The sequence below is a fragment of the Corylus avellana genome, chromosome ca2 (genome assembly GCF_901000735.1).
Source record: "Corylus avellana chromosome ca2, CavTom2PMs-1.0".
Taxonomy (NCBI): Eukaryota; Viridiplantae; Streptophyta; class Magnoliopsida; order Fagales; family Betulaceae; genus Corylus; species Corylus avellana.
The window spans coordinates 1,073,127-1,088,949 of NC_081542.1; the positions used below are offsets into that span (position 1 = coordinate 1,073,127).

The 15,823-nt window shown below is 35.6% G+C and overlaps 3 protein-coding genes across 5 annotated transcripts; 1 reads left to right on the top strand and 2 right to left on the bottom strand.

Annotated features, from left to right (window-relative positions):
* Positions 1-1,345: 1,345 nt before the first annotated feature.
* Positions 1,346-4,780, bottom strand: LOC132171316 (aspartyl protease family protein 1-like). Of its 2 annotated transcripts, none has more exons than XM_059582603.1 (10): positions 4,413-4,780; positions 3,582-3,723; positions 2,953-3,182; positions 2,633-2,857; positions 2,411-2,546; positions 2,244-2,320; positions 2,062-2,158; positions 1,922-1,982; positions 1,770-1,841; positions 1,346-1,680 (listed from the first exon to the last, which is right to left on the bottom strand). In XM_059582603.1, the coding sequence occupies exons 1-10, from the start codon at positions 4,730-4,732 to the stop codon at positions 1,505-1,507; spliced, it is 1,536 nt and encodes a 511-aa protein (XP_059438586.1). In that variant the 5' UTR covers positions 4,733-4,780; the 3' UTR covers positions 1,346-1,504. The 2 variants fall into 2 exon arrangements, with proteins under 2 accessions (XP_059438586.1, XP_059438585.1); XM_059582602.1 differs by having other exon boundaries at positions 2,953-3,185.
* A 3,959-nt stretch (positions 4,781-8,739) lies between these two features.
* Positions 8,740-10,363, top strand: LOC132171830 (squamosa promoter-binding-like protein 3). Its single transcript, XM_059583232.1, has 2 exons — positions 8,740-9,299; positions 9,854-10,363. Exons 1-2 carry the CDS (start codon positions 8,884-8,886, stop codon positions 10,071-10,073), a joined length of 636 nt encoding a protein of 211 aa, XP_059439215.1. The 5' UTR covers positions 8,740-8,883; the 3' UTR covers positions 10,074-10,363.
* Positions 10,364-10,624: 261 nt separating this feature from the next.
* Positions 10,625-14,766, bottom strand: LOC132172307 (isocitrate dehydrogenase [NAD] regulatory subunit 3, mitochondrial). Of its 2 annotated transcripts, none has more exons than XM_059583785.1 (4): positions 14,070-14,766; positions 13,308-13,535; positions 12,643-12,721; positions 10,625-11,173 (listed from the first exon to the last, which is right to left on the bottom strand). In XM_059583785.1, the coding sequence occupies exons 1-4, from the start codon at positions 14,586-14,588 to the stop codon at positions 10,899-10,901; spliced, it is 1,101 nt and encodes a 366-aa protein (XP_059439768.1). In that variant the 5' UTR covers positions 14,589-14,766; the 3' UTR covers positions 10,625-10,898. The 2 variants fall into 2 exon arrangements, with proteins under 2 accessions (XP_059439768.1, XP_059439767.1); XM_059583784.1 differs by having other exon boundaries at positions 13,308-13,547.
* Positions 14,767-15,823: the final 1,057 nt, after the last annotated feature.

The window sequence follows — 15,823 nt, forward strand, 5'->3', positions numbered from 1 at the left end:
TGCAACTTTAAACTTATCTGAAGGAATGCATGTAATTAATATTCTAATCTGTCTTTCTAAATTTAATGAAATTCAATATTAATTATTTTAAATTTAATAATAATTTTAAACGTCAACACATTTTAAAAGACATAATGAATATTTTAATTTTCCTTCTATGCAATATCCTAGAAGTCAGATCACATTTTAAAAGTTATGCTTCTAAATTAGTTTGGAGAAATATCTTTTAATTTATTTAAAATAGTGTCAAGTGTCTATAAGCATTTAAAACGTTAGTTTAAGTTACTAAAGTGCGGATTCGACTTACATGTTGTTATTAAAATAACAGCATGTATTTTGTAATTTAATCAACAGTCTATCCAACTTTTAAGGGAAAAGGATCCTCTCCATTTCCTCATTTTAGTGTATTTTTAAAGGTATTACATTTAGTGTACTACCATCATTAAAACTTTTGGATAACACTACCCTTTAAAATGCACTAAATAGTGAAAATATGGAGATTTTGAAATGGAAAAGATCCTTATTTAGATCTTCTCAAAATCTCTATTCATTTTCTTTTTCATATTAAAAGCTTCTAAAAGTAAGTTAACTTTAAGATTCAATCTTGATCGTTAATTAAATTACAGCATACAGCATGTAAGCCGAATCCTTAAACTGCTATTAATGATCTTAAGAATTTAATGCGTACTTTAAATATTTATAATCATTTAACATTATTTTAAATAGATTGAAAGATATTTTTTCAAGTTTCGGAAGAAATACCTGTCCTTGTATATTTGGGAAAAGCAACCCGTGATGCTAGGAAAGAGCCACGTTTAGAAAGTAGCCGTTCGGCTTGCCATTTTGGAGTATCATCCAGGTCAAGCTCCAAAATTTATGCATGCCATTAATGTTGAAACTTATTTTAACTTCGAAAAATGTGACGGTTCTTCGTGAGGTTCTAATTAGGTTTTTCTGATATTGTTTTCTTAAAAAAATGATAAAGGACCAGTGAGTTAAGTTTTTTTTTTCTTTCTTTTAAAAAACAAAGATCAAAGAGGCGATGTCCAATTGTGGTGTAGTTGATATGTTTAAAGAAAAATGATTTGTCGCCTAAAGAACATACTCAAGATTCCTTTGCTCTGCTCATGCTAAAGAAAAATTTGTTAATCCCAAGATTGGAAATTTGTTAATGTCACTCTGCTTTGCTCTGCTCATGCCAACCGAGCAAGATGAAGACAGACGCCCATGCTGGGTGATCAGCAGAGCAAAGCAGACGGCTCCTGCACGTGACCGCACGCGTCCTTCAGAAGATGTGTAATCCCCACATCATCCTGCAACGATTTATGCACCATACCCTTTTCAATTCAAGAAAGTGTTGGAATTTATTGCGCGAGATTTACAATACAGTAAACAGAGTTGAAAAGGAAAGATAAAACACTCTGTTTCCTTTATTAGAAGCACACACTGGTCCACAATGGATGTTTTTACAAATAAAAGCCCCCACCAATACTAAAAGGCATGATCAAAAAAAGGCAAAAAATGAAACAAGAAGCAGTGTGAGTGCGTAGGCAAAAGACTTCAACTTGGGTGAATGACTGCTTCCACTATTTTTGGTGGCATCAGGATTGACAACAAGAGTAGGAGAAGCAGAAGGAGAGTGTGATGGAGCTAGAGTGTTCGATTTCTCATCATCATTACCTAAGAACACCAAAGAAATTGTCATGAGAAGAAATAATCTCACACCCAAATTCAATCTTGAAAGAAATACAGGGTGAAACTGCACTCACAGTTTGACTCCTTCCAACCCAATACCATCTTCTCGCGATCAAAAACTATGCGATAGCCAGTCATGAAGTTTTCTGGATCAAAATAAATAATTTCGTGACCATCTTGAATTTATAATATAAGAGAAGTTACAGATAAAGAGATAGATACTCACGTCCGATGATGCTTATATCTTCACTCTTGACAATACCCAGACAATACACAACATTTCCTCCCTGGAGACCACAACCTCAAAATTTTAGCATAACTCAAGCAGGAGCAGGAAAATTAAAAACACTATAAGGGAGACCAGACCTCAGTGTCGACAACTTCTATTGGATTAGTGACAAAATATTGGTCTCCACCTTTCATTGTCAGATTCACACTAGGAACTTCATAGACTTGATTTGGACTGTAAATAAAGTGGAAGTCAATAATACCCCAGAGTTGGAAGGGGAAAAAACTAATACAAAATAGGAATTAGATATATGGATAACCTTAATTCATAGCAGTATTCAAAGGGGATTTGGGAGGAATCAGATGAATGCCGCTTGTTTTGCACCTGGGAATTGAACTGCACAATAACATATATGTATTCATATGCTTTATTTATTTATTTATGAAATTCCCAATTAATGATATCATGAAACAATAAAGCACTTACGCTCTCAGAAATTAAAGTATAAGCTGGGTTGGTTAGGCTTGTATGCGAAGTACTAGAGTCAAAGATTACACTAAGCTCCAGCTCAGAAGAATTGCTTCCCACAGCTATTTGAGTGATGCTGATGTTATAAGTTGGACTGATAATAACAAGTTCCAAAGGGCAAAATCAATACAAACTTTCCCATCGGTATTTTTCAAGATCAATAAGTGACAATTAACTTACTGTGGTTGCTCGACATTGAATGGTGTTTCCTTTTGGTATAAGCTGCCATTATTTCCAAAAGAGATTCTCCCCAACCCGTCAGGTACAAAACACATGGAAAAAGAATTCGAAGCTAGCCCATTTCTTGCTAAGGTGCTAGGAACAGATATATCACCCATACCAAGCCCAAATAGACCGTTTGGTGCAATACCCTTCAACAAAGTACCAGTCTGGCTCTGACCACAACTGCAACAGAGTAACACGGTTCGATCACAAGGTCTAATTTTCAAAATCAACCATTAAATTTGTATAACTTACGTAAGTGAAAGATGATAGCCTACCCAAAAGTAATCGAAGCGTTGACGGCTTTTAGCTGATCATCATCTGTAATTAAGTGCAAAACATCCTCCACCAATATCCCAGTAGATGAAGTGTCAACAGAACGATAGTCAACTTTATAAGGACAATTACTGCTTGGTGAAGGGCATTGATTTTGTGTGCATAACTTGCTGTTGCAGGAAACTATTTCACTTGTTGATGAATTACGAGGGCTGTAGATGTTGAATAATACCTGCTGGATAAAAAGATTTAAGTAATTCTCAAGACTTGACAAAACTTTCTTTCATCACCAATCCAGAAAACCACTATGAGAAATACTATTTAATAGATTGATATACGACTAATATACAATTGTGTTGATCTAATAATAAAAATTAATATTTTTTTTTATTACAAACACTAACATTTGGCGCGGTCGGTGGGAAATATCATTATTCATCAACTAAAACAACTAATTACTTGGAAAACATAAGTCCAGCCTAAAAATAAAGATTATATAGATCAGTTTTTAAGCATGACTGCAATACTATAATTCTGCATAGCAGTTTAAGCAACAATATGATTTAAAGAACCATGGTTCCAGGAAGATAAATAAATAAACAAATATTAAAATCCAAATTTAATAAGATACCTGTCCAGTCGAGAGCAGTAAGCTACGAATGCAACCACCTTCCTTACAATCACATGGTAGCCAGAACAAATCACTGCTAGTGTCCAATGCCACCAAAAATGATAAACTTGGTGTCCCCACTAAAATAATGGCATAATGCAAACTGAAACACCAAGAAATAAGAAGAAATTGTTAGTAAAGAAGTGATCACATGAAGAAGAACCCAATAAAACCTTCATCCCCTGTTTGTTCAGCAAGAAAATTGAGGGAAATTCCAAAAAAATTTCATTGAAGAACACGCTCCGAGAGTATATTTTGTTAAATTACCACTTATTACAAAATCTTAAGTTTATAAAAAGAGATAAATTTATTCATTTAATCAATTCTTTAATATATTTTCTTTCTTCAATAACCAACATCCAAGAAACGCCATAAAAGTAGATGTTTGGCTGAGTTGGAGGACAACGAATTATAAGGCCTAAAAGACAGGATCTGCTAAAAAAGACCGCAAGAGAAATAAAAACTTTAATTAACCAAGCCTAATAATTGTTACTAAGCTTTAAAATGTTAATTAAAAGATTAAATTAATTATTCTTGTAAGCTTTCGAAAAAGCAGTGATTTTTAAGTATTTTGAGTCTGATAACTACCTACAACAACACGCTACGCTATGAATGTGGTCGGAGTGCGACAGTATCCATGGTGACTAATAACAACAAAAGTAAACATAAAAACTTTCATCTCCTTTTCTTTCCTCCTGTTTCTCGGAAAACAAACACTCATCATCCAAATCTTCAAAAAATTTATTTATTTTTTAAATAAGGAACTTGGGGACGAGCTTAAAAGGGTCGTACTTTCCGAAAGAGGCGATGAGACTGGTCTTGTTTCCACTAGAGAAAGTGAGCGGCGACGACTGGTTGTTGCTGGCGGCGAGGTGGCGGCCCCGAATTATGCGGTCTCGGTGTGCCATAGCGACGTAGTATTCTACACTCCCTTTCTCCGGGAGCCCCTCGGCGCCCAGAATTGCCTTGACCGGGTCGGAGTACCGGTGGTGGATGTCAAAGCTGAGCTGCAACCCAAACCCGTAACTGCTCCGAGAAGCGAAAGGCAGCATAAAAAGGAAAAATATGAAGGAAGAGTAGTATGTAGAAGGAATAGTAGGAGGCCAGGCCATAGCTCAGAATAGAAGGTGTTGTTGCAGAGAGTGTACGTGTGTCTATGAGGTCTGATCATCTCTGGGTGAAGTCAATTTAAGCAGGATAATTGAAAGGGTTGACGAGCGTGAAATGGGTGGAGGAGACTTAGGAAGTTGGCGCGTTCAATACGCGGTTTGAAGAATTTTCAAATACCCTCATAATTCTTCTTAATACTGCTAAAACGAAATTTCCAAATGGTCATGTATAAAGTTTGAACTCCCATAGAAATAAGTAAATTTAATTCATATTTGAATACTCTCTCAAATTTATGACACTTGCTCTTATATTGTGATATAGGAAATGATTGATGTATGTATTTAAATTATATTATTAACCTTTCTCTTTACGTATAGGCTTAATCTCCTCATAAATAAGTGAGGTTCAATATATAAAATATTTTAATTAAACGAATGATGAGTAAAATTACTCCTTAAATAAGATTACCCAAGAGAAAAAAATTATATTTTGACACAAAGTTGGTTCTTCGACTTCTCTCAACATCTAATGGACCTGACAAAAGTGATCACCAAAATAACATCACCCCCACAAGAAAGTAGAAGGCTTACGGCACTCTCATTCTCCTAAACATTTGTTTAGTTAAATGGACGTATTTTTCTATTTTAACTATTTATTTTTTTTAAATACCTACATTGACTTGAAATTTTAACTCGGGCCGCATGGAAAGGACGTTTTCGTGCGTAGTACACCTGGTCATGTGGATTTATGTTGCATGCCTTTGGGCTTTGGGGGTGGGGGACGTTAATAGTGGTGCTGTTTTTGTGTAATTTGTTGAGTTTGTGTGTTTGCATTTTGGTCGATAGAAGGCCCAACGAAGAAGGCACACACTTTGACGCTTTCTAAGTCTTCACGAGTCAAGACAGTGACGAGACACGATTGGTTAATAATTCTGTCTTCACTCTTGACCTTTTGTTTCTGTTTTTGTTTTTGTTTTGTTTTTTTTTTTTTGTTTTTAATTACACTCTTGACTCTTGACTCTTGAAGATTTGTTTTGGGTCTTCCAAATTGCCCCAATGCGGGGAAGCTTCTGAAAGTAAGTCCGAAACAAATAATAAATAAATACGATATTTTGGTACCTATTTTTTAGAAGGTGTTTGCCTGTTTGGCAAACAACAAAAGCTCCCACGACACCGTTTATAGTTTAAAAAATAAAAAATAATAATAATAATTGGTATAAGAAAATGAAAAAGTAGTATTGAAAAGTAAAAAAATTTTGTTTTGCCGTGATTGTTTTATTTGAATAGTAATAAAACGTAAATGATGTGATATAAAAAGTGAATAATGTAATATAAAAGTGAGACTGTTTTAATGTTGATTTAAAAAAAAATAAAAATGAAGTGAATAGTGTGATAAAATGTGTGGAGTTTAACAAATGAGACCTTAGTAAAAAATTAGATACTTACAACATTTATTTATTAACGAGGGTGGTTCTACTTCTCTGTCTAAATACACTGCTTAATAAATTCTGTTATCTTTCTCTATATTAATTAAATATCCTTTGGGAGAGACGAGAAAGGCCCTACATTTTTTTAAGTTTACAATAAGTCATCGGATAGCATTGTACATATTATCTTTCAAGTAAGAACCAATTCTTAAAATTATGAAGAATTTAAGGCTAAATTAAAAGGCATTATAATTAGGAAAATGATAAAGGCACAACTTAAACACAACTTTGATCCAACTTTTCTCTTATTTTTTTTTTTAAAAAAGAAAAGAAAAGCTGCTAGTGGAGGAGAGAGAGAGCCTTAAACTAGAGAGAGAGAGAGAAATTTGGTCTAGAAGTTGGGCCAAAGTTGGGTTTAAGTTGTGACTGTATCACACCTCTTAAAATTATCTTCACTAATATGTTAAAATGAATAATATTAACAGGGAGTGTGTATGAGTAATTCTAAGTGGCCTATTTGTGTCATACTAAGAATGATGTGGCTATTAAAATCACCATTGAGATTGATCATTATTGAATTTTGATCAAATGATAATTTTAATAGCCACATTATTCTTAGTAAAACACAAATAAGCCATCTATAATCTAAAATTACTCTGGTTTGTATCGTTTCCCTGCATCATCATCAACATTATCCGTATCATACAAGATTCATAACAAATTCCGAATAATCATTTTTCTGCGACACGTGTATCCACGCCATGCTGTAGATCAGACAATCCACTTTCAAATTGGGCGATCAACGGTCATTCATAATTTATCAACAAAATAGAACTCCTGCTACGTAAAGTTTTACCAGCATTTTGGACGGAGCCGATTCATTGCATGTGCGAGTAGCCTGGCCCACCACCCAACTCTCTGCAAAGGTAGGTCCACCGCCCGTTGAGGTGACAAAAAAAATGAAAACGTACGGTGTCTGATTCACATGCCCTAATCAAACATCTTTTGTCTTTTGTAATTTTCTTCAATGAATAATGTAATTAGCAAAAACAAATCATCATTGACAATGTTTAATTTAGAACACCCCACGTTAAAAATTACATTTCTATTTGATATGGTAAGGATGGGTTAATACTATTATATCAACACAATAGGTCAATGTTGTCATATCAATGGCCAAAGCGTTTTCTACTTTTTTTTTTTTTTTTTTTAAAACAAAATGTAAGTCCTGTATGCATGGTTGGTAAAATTCAGAGATATAACTCATATTCTCTTTTCATTATTTATATTTATTAGAAAATTAATAAAATTTTGGTCTTTGAATTTTAATGTGTTTTAAAATTATAATTTAGATTTTTTTTTATAAATAAAATAAAAAAATTACTAAGTAAGTTTTAATTTTAAAATTCATTCCCTCTTAACTTTTCCATTCAAAATGACGACGTAAATCAATCAGTCATAAGTCACCCCTTCATGAGGTGGTTGGAGACGGGGTTGCCCTCATGAGGTGGGTGAAGACTATCCTTTCATTCCTTTATGAGATAAAAGTATAATTGAAATTCCATGCAAATTGTAAGTATATCTTTTTCTTTTAATAAAAATCAGTCTTTAATTCTTTATGACATTAAAATGAACTCAAAAGTTTATGAGATATGCACAAAAAAATAAAAAATTCATACAGTCAAATTTTGTCCAATAACTTAAGAGAAAAATGCAAAATTAGTCATTGTGGTTTACTTGATTTGCAATTAACTCCTTGTAGTATTAAAATGAACTCAAAGATCCTTAAGGTATGCCAAAAAAATAATTTAGTTTCTACGGTCAAATTTCATTCACTGACTTAACAGATTATGATAACATGAAACGTTATAACCAATAAAATTGTGATACTTGTCATATTTAAGTCAGTGTCACACTAATAGAATCTGTTAAATTAGTGGACATAATTTGACTGTAGGGACTAAATTATTTTTTTGGCATACTTCGGGGACCTTTGTGTTCATTTTGATACTACAATGACTCATTTTTCATTTTTCCCATAACTTAATAAGTTTTGATAGTGTGATACATCGATGCCAATAAAATTGTGACACATGTTCTATTTAAGTTAATGACGCATTAACGAAATCTATTAAATCAGTGCACCAAATTCGATTATAAGGGCTAAATTTTTTTTTTTTTTTTTTTTGCATATCTTAGATATCTATAAGTTCATTTTAATATCATAGAAAACTAATTATAAATCAGATAAATTATAAGGACTGATTTTGTAATTTTTAATTTCCTTCTCTTAAAAAAGTGATTGCAAGTTACTTGATAAGTACTAGCTACCTTAGCCAAAAACTCGATAAATAATTTGGACGAAAAGATTAATAAAGGAAATGATTTTTAAGATGATTAAAAGTAACCTAAGTAATGATTTTTATTTTCAAATCTAAGTTTATATTTTATATAAAAGTGTACGTCGAAAATTTCCAAAATTTTCCGTGTTTTTTTATGACGAATACGACACTTTATGGTCTGCTTTCTGTGTCCTTACAAGAGTCCAGTGGGCTTTTCTTCTTCATCTTGCTTTGGCATCAATCCTCTCGTCTGTTCTCTCTCTTTCCAGGTTCTAACCCATTTCTGTCTCTAGTTCTCACACCCAGAAACTCCAGCCTTCTCAGAAATTTCTTCCTCGTAGATAGTCACAAATACCCTCTTGCTGCTCCTCTTTGTAGGGTATCAATGGCCAAAAGATCTCTCAAGAAAGGAGAAGAATATGAAGAACTGGAACAAGAAGATAATGACCATTATGATGATCATGACGATGAAGACGATGAGGAAGGGGAAGAAGAAGAAGAAGAAGAAGAAGAAGAAGCGCAGGAACTAGAATATAGAAGGAAGAAGGTGATGATAAGGGTAGTCTCAGCTGGGCAGAGATTAAGTACTCTGTCGCCCTTTGTAAATTGTAGTAGTAGTAGTAGTAGTGATAACAATATTAGTAGCATTGGCTCATTACGTTGCCAGGCTGATGAATGTGGTGTGGAATTGATAATGGCGAAGGCATATCACAAGCGCCATAAGGTTTGCGAGCGCCACGCCAAGGCTGCTGTGGTTTTGGTCAGCGGCCTTCGCCAGAGGTTTTGCCAGCAGTGTAGCAAGTATTGAACTTTTCCCTCCTTTTTATGTTGCAAAAGCTTCTCTGATTTTGTGGTGCAAATGGGTGCTTGTGATTTTTCTGCTTCTGTCGAGTTATTGATTGCAAGTGGATTAATTGGGTGTTTTTTTTTCGGCCCATTATGTGTTCGATTGTTTTCTTTCTGTGCCTTTTTCCTTATTGGGAACATTTTGACCAATTTCACATAGTACTGTGGTTAGTTGAATTTAGTATATCTGCAACGGTAACATAACTGGAGTGTAGCTGATATGTTTCATGTCATTTTATGGCATCTGTTCTGCAATTGAAGAATTCCTGCTACCTTTTATTTCTTGAGGCTGGTATTTCTGTAGATTGCAGCAGTAGTGTTCATTTGGATTTACAATTTGTTTCCTCAGTTAATTGCCATAGTATTTCTGCTCTCCATGCCATGGTAATTTTGTAGAAATTTGAATCATAAATTCTGTTTCCTTCATATGCCAGAATAGAAGCATCCATGTTTGACTTTCCTATTGTTTCTGTATAAGTATTTGCTTGGGGTCTGAATGTGTGGTGCAGGTTTCATGAGATTCCACAGTTTGATGGCAACAAAAAGAGTTGTCGGGAAAAGTTAGCCGGTCATAATGAGCGTCGGAGAAAGACCCATACAGAACTTCAGGCAGCGGATGAACAGAAGCCACCAGAGTCCAGAATGAATGGCAGCTTGCTGAAAGCCATGAGGTATTCGGATTATGGTAAAATGAGTTTTCAAGGGAGCCCAAATATGAAGCATTCTTGAAGTAAATGACTGTAAGTTGTTCTCCAACTCTGTTTTGATCTATATATCACTCATTTCTGATGCATTCTCTTTGATCGGCAGCCTGCTTGTTTTATGCCTGACACAATTTAGTGATCATTATAGCCTTAGTTGTAGCTTAGCAGTATGTATTTTGAGCCTAGGATTGAAGTTAAGATTTAGTAGTATAGGATAATTTATTTTGTTATTGACTCCTGTACAGAGAAGTTAAGGTTTAGTAGCATAGGATAATTTATTCTGTTATCGACTCTATCTATAATCAAATTGGTTCTTTTTTTTTCCATGAATGAAAGAATTCATTTATCTAAGGAATCAAGTTAACTTTCTTTCAACTCGTATTCCATAGAGCAAGAGGCTTTCCCACTATTTGTCTGGACGTAAAACCTACTAAAATCTTTGCATCATCATTCAGGGCCGGAGTCAGAGGGGAGCAATGGCCTCCGGTTATGAAATTTTCCCATTAAATACATAAATGATACCATGAGGATTTCTAGAACCATGATTAACATCCACTTTTAGATCATACCACACTCAACTAATAATGATAGTTGTTGCATTAGAATACAATGAGGATCTCATCAGTCATCACAGTCGAGAGCAAAGTATATGATCACTTTACTGCATTTACCAAAGAAGAAACATTTTCCATCTTTGAATTGTTATTATTTAGACCAAAAAAGCCATTTCAATGGTGGTCAGCGGAAAATGTGTTTATGAAGATGGGAAAAAAATGAATACAGGAGGTAAGAACTCCACGGTAAATCACAAAATTGTTTAGGACGGTGGTGGGAATGAATATGTTCTGGGTCAGTCTAGAGCTGCTAGAACTGCATCAACGACTTCTTGAGTTGTGCTGTGTCCACCAAGGTCTCTTGTCCGGTACTTGCCCTCTTTTATCACTTGCTTCACAGCAGTTTCTAATCGATCAGCAAATGAAGGAAACTGGAGATGTCTGAGCATCATGGCAGATGAGAGAAGCAGGGCTACTGGGTTGGCTTTCTTTTGTTCCAATAGCTTCTCATTGCCCACGTTCCCTGCCGAAGCACCTTGCTCAAATATAGCATGATCAGCCCCGACATTGCCTGCAACATCACCCATGCGTGGATCAAAAGCAGCAAAATTATATTCAAACACATGGTTACGTTTTCTTACTTTCTTTTTTGGGTTACTGGGAGAGAGTTATTCTCAGCACTACACCAAATATAATTAGGGCTTTATTTTTTACACAAGCGAACCTAACACAAAATTACAGTTAGGGTTGAGAGGTTTAACCTGTTTAATTAAATTGGTCAAATTATGATTGACCTATATAGTCTATTATTCTTATGCCTCAACACGAGCCGAACGTGACACATGAGGGGGGCTGGGGGATATAAATACAGAAAAATTCATCTTTTAATGCACATGCAAACAGACTAAACATTCACATACTAGAGTTTAAAGAAAATACGCAACCAAAAACTTCTTTTCTCTGCTAAAGTAAGGCCTAACATAGAGTATTCAGAGGAAAAAAAATGAAATATAGGTAATGAATTCATCTTAAAAAGAAAAATTGATTTTGAACATACCTAGCAAAACTTTAATGAGATGGCAAGTATATTTCTAAGAAACTAGCAAGAAAAAGTGTATTTATGCATATGAGGAGTGCTGGAGGCTTGGGGGATGTCTAACGTGAGAGCCCATGTGAGCTTGACTTCTTAGCCTCGAAGTTTTAGCAACAAAAGTTGCGCCTAGGAATTTTCTCAAGACTCACCCCAAGCTCCCTTCACATAACTTTCCTATGGCAGTTTGCGGACGAAGCATCATAAGTACAATAATTGCCTTCTAGCAAAAACCCCAACTAAATTATAAGTTTGCTGAAACTCAGAATCAACATAAATGCAGAATGTCTCCCTTTGTCACACCATATGTACCGCCCAGGCAACAGTTATTTAAACCTTCAGCTTTACTTTAGTCCAACCATGCACTAGAAACTTATGTAATTAGATATGATTATTATTACCTTCGACTTTAATCTGCATCTCCAGGATCCTTGTCCAATTCCTATGTTATATCCTAACTAGTATCAATAATTTAAACCCCTCATGCTGCACTCTAGTGTAGTTGTCCACATTCTAAATCTTACAGACATGGTGACTCTTCAATTCTAATTTGATCAAGATTAGCTATCATGCAACTGAAACAGAAGTTGTCTTTCACACTATTCTGTAACCAATCTAATCAGTGATATTTTGCTGTGTTGCAAAAGAAGTCATGCATCATGGCTAAAGACGGCATAATGATTTCTTAGGCTGCAGAAAAGGTTTTATTACCTATATGCAAGCAATGGTGTTCCACATAGCTTGGAGATCTAGACAAGGGTATGTAGACACAAATGGAATAATATGGTGCCGTAGTTTGACTCCTTTCTTTATACAACCATTTGTTCACAAACACATGCCGGCATGTACACACAAGGACACACACACAAAGAGACTCCTGGCATGACTCCTGGGCAAGTTGCAACGTATGGGAATATGAGCTCTGAAATTTAAAAAATATGTGGACCTACCTCCCGGCATGACTCCTGTGCCACCAGCAATGCCAGCTGCTGTATTTGCAACTAGATTACCATAAAGATTTGGTGTCACCTACAAAATGTAAACCCGCCTGCATCATCTATTTTTGTTATTTGATAAAATATAGTAGGAGGAGAACACAAAGAGTAAAGATAAATCAGAACAGTTGCAGAAAAATTTATCACTTTAGCACTTAAGCTCCTGCTGCATTAGTTTTTCTCATATGATTACTTGATTAAAAAAAACAAAAGGTTTATAATCTCTAATTATCTCATTCTAACATGATTACTCCCCATTACTAAAGCCCTCCAGTAAGACATTTTGCTAACCTACAGCAAATAAGAGCTGATGTAGCTCATAATATTCCATTAATATTACTAACATAAACTACACAGAATGTAGCAAAGTACTACTAATATTTTTTTCTTATGGCATGGAACCTCACCAAGGCAGACCTACGGACCCACCCCAGGGGAGTAAACCCTGGATACAGGATCCCACCCCAGGTAATTCAGAGAACTTCTAGTCGGAATCAAACCCTAGACGTCGAGTCTCTGTGTCATTCCAAACCTGCCCCTTGACCACTAGGCTACACCTGACGGGTAGCGAAGCATTTCTAGTATAAACCATGGTATTGTTTGAACATAGATTCACATACCATGACATCAAATTGCTCAGGCTTGGAAACAAGTTGCATGCAGCAGTTGTCCACAATAATCTCATTGTACTGGATCCCAGGATATTTTGTCGCAACCTCTCGACAAGATTCTAAGAACAGACCATCTGCAAGCTTCATAATGTTAGCTTTGTGCACAGCAGTCACCTTCTTCCTGTTATTCAAGTAAGAATACTCGAATGCATACTTTGCAATCCGCTCCGAACAGAACTTTGTTATCACCTACCCAAAACATTAGTATGAGGCACAAACAAACATATTCATGAAAAATCACAAAAAGTAACAAAGATTTAGTTGCCCTAATACGCGAGGCGGATACCAATAAAATCACAACGATGAAAATAAAAGAAACAAACCGAACCATCCTCTAGAGTTTTTAGGGTAAATTCACAGTGAAATGATTCAGATTTTTTCATCTCAAACATATTTATTGAAAATTTAAAGGTTTTTTTTTTTTTTTTTTTAATTAAAAAATAAAATGATTCAGAATTTTTCATCACAAACATATTTATAAAAAATTTAAAGGTTTTTTTAAAAATAAAAAATAAAAATCACACCGACCTAAATTACCTAATACAATGCAGATACCAATCAAAATCACAATGATTAAATCGGAAGAAACAAACAGAGACATCCTTGTCCGGATTTTCAGGAGTTCTAACCATTATTTTCATTCAGTCGATTCACGGTTTTTATATATATACAATTCAGCAACACACAATGAATTAAAGAATAGTTTTCCACCTTGAGGCTTTCGACGACGCCGGGAACGACCTCGTGCTCCAGGCCGGCATACTCGCCCTCGGTGTTCTCTCTAATGACGACGATATCGACGTTTTCGTGGCGGGTGGGGAGGCCCGGGAGGTTGAAGCAGTTGACGAGCGAGGCGTAGAGGTCGAGCTCCTTCCTGAGCTGCACGTTGAGCGAGCTCACGCCGCCGCCCATGGGCGTGACCAGCCCGCCCTTCAGGCACACCTTGTTCTTCTTGATCGACTCGATCACCTCCTCGGGGACCCTCTTCATGTCCCCGCGCACCTCGTACCGTTCGAAGTACACCGGCGCGTGCATCGCCTCCATCACCTGCTCCACTGCACCGGTCACCAGTGGTCCGATCCCGTCCCCCGGGATCAATGTTACGGGGCGTGGAGCGCCGTCGCCCGGCCGGGGCATGTACGTCACGGACCGGGTTGGGTTGACGCACGTGGCGGGGACTGGCGGTTTCGAGAGGAGTTGCTTTAGAACGGGTATGGCTTTTCTCGCCATCGAGATTCTGGGATTGGATCGCGTCGGGTTTAGGGTTTAGGGTTTGCGGATGAAGAGGGCTGCGTAAGAAAAACGACGCAGAGGAACAAAAAGAGAAGGAGGAGGATGACGGTGGAGGAATAGTCAGATCTTTCGTGTCGGAATTTCATTGGTGAAAACGGTCCAATTGTTGACCTTCTTTTCCCGTCAATGTTTTTTTTTTTGTTAAAAAAACAAAAATGCTAAATGTTTTTATAATATTTTCATGATATTAAGTAATTGACCTTATTTATCTCTTATCATTTTCAGAAAATAATATCTACCAGGAATAGGAGAACATAGACAAAAAAGAACAATAAATAATTATTTAATTAAAGAAATATTTGATTTTCATTCTTTGCATATCTTTTGTATCATTGTATGTACAAAGGATGTGCAAAATTACTGTTAAATTTATAGGACCCACAATTTCACATATTCAATGGTGAACAATATTTGGTTTCCGTCCTTTGCCTATTTCTTGTCTATTTTGTATAAAAGATGAGCAAATCTATTATTGAATATGTGATGAATTTACAAAAAAAAAAAAGGACAAGAGATGCGTAAGAGAATGACATCAAACGCATTTCTTTAATGATAGAAAATATATGAATAAAATAAAATGTAAGAAAATTATACCAAACACATCTCAATTAATTATTTATTGAAGTGTCATGTATAATTGTAAATACTCATGTCTCATACTCGAGTAGTCGAGTGCCCTTAGAGGCCTACAAAGGAGCGTCCTTGGAAAGGCCCACGAAGGAGAATCCAACAAGCAAGAAATAAGCCCAAGATCATGCAAACTAGCCCCCAAAATCACAATATTTTGTTTGTTTGCTTGTTTGTTTACAAGTGTTTCTTATTTATAGCATTCATCTTTACATTGTGTCTCCCAAAATAGCTCTATTTTCAATCACAAACACATGTTAAAACAATCCATCCATTTGCATCTTGGTAGCTCAGTTGGATTAGTTGGATATAGGGAGCGCAAATTCCTGAGCTTCTAACTGCTAACTCATTGCTGACATGATTCCAACTCGTGTAATCGGCTTTTGATGACAAGCTAAAGCTTGGTTAAATGTGATTTATCGTTTTCGACAGAAGTCAAAGGACGACAAAATATTAGGTGAGATTAAACTTTATAAAATTTAAATTAATAAATCTTTTTAAAATAATAATACATACGTGACTAAAACTTTTCATGAATCGTTATA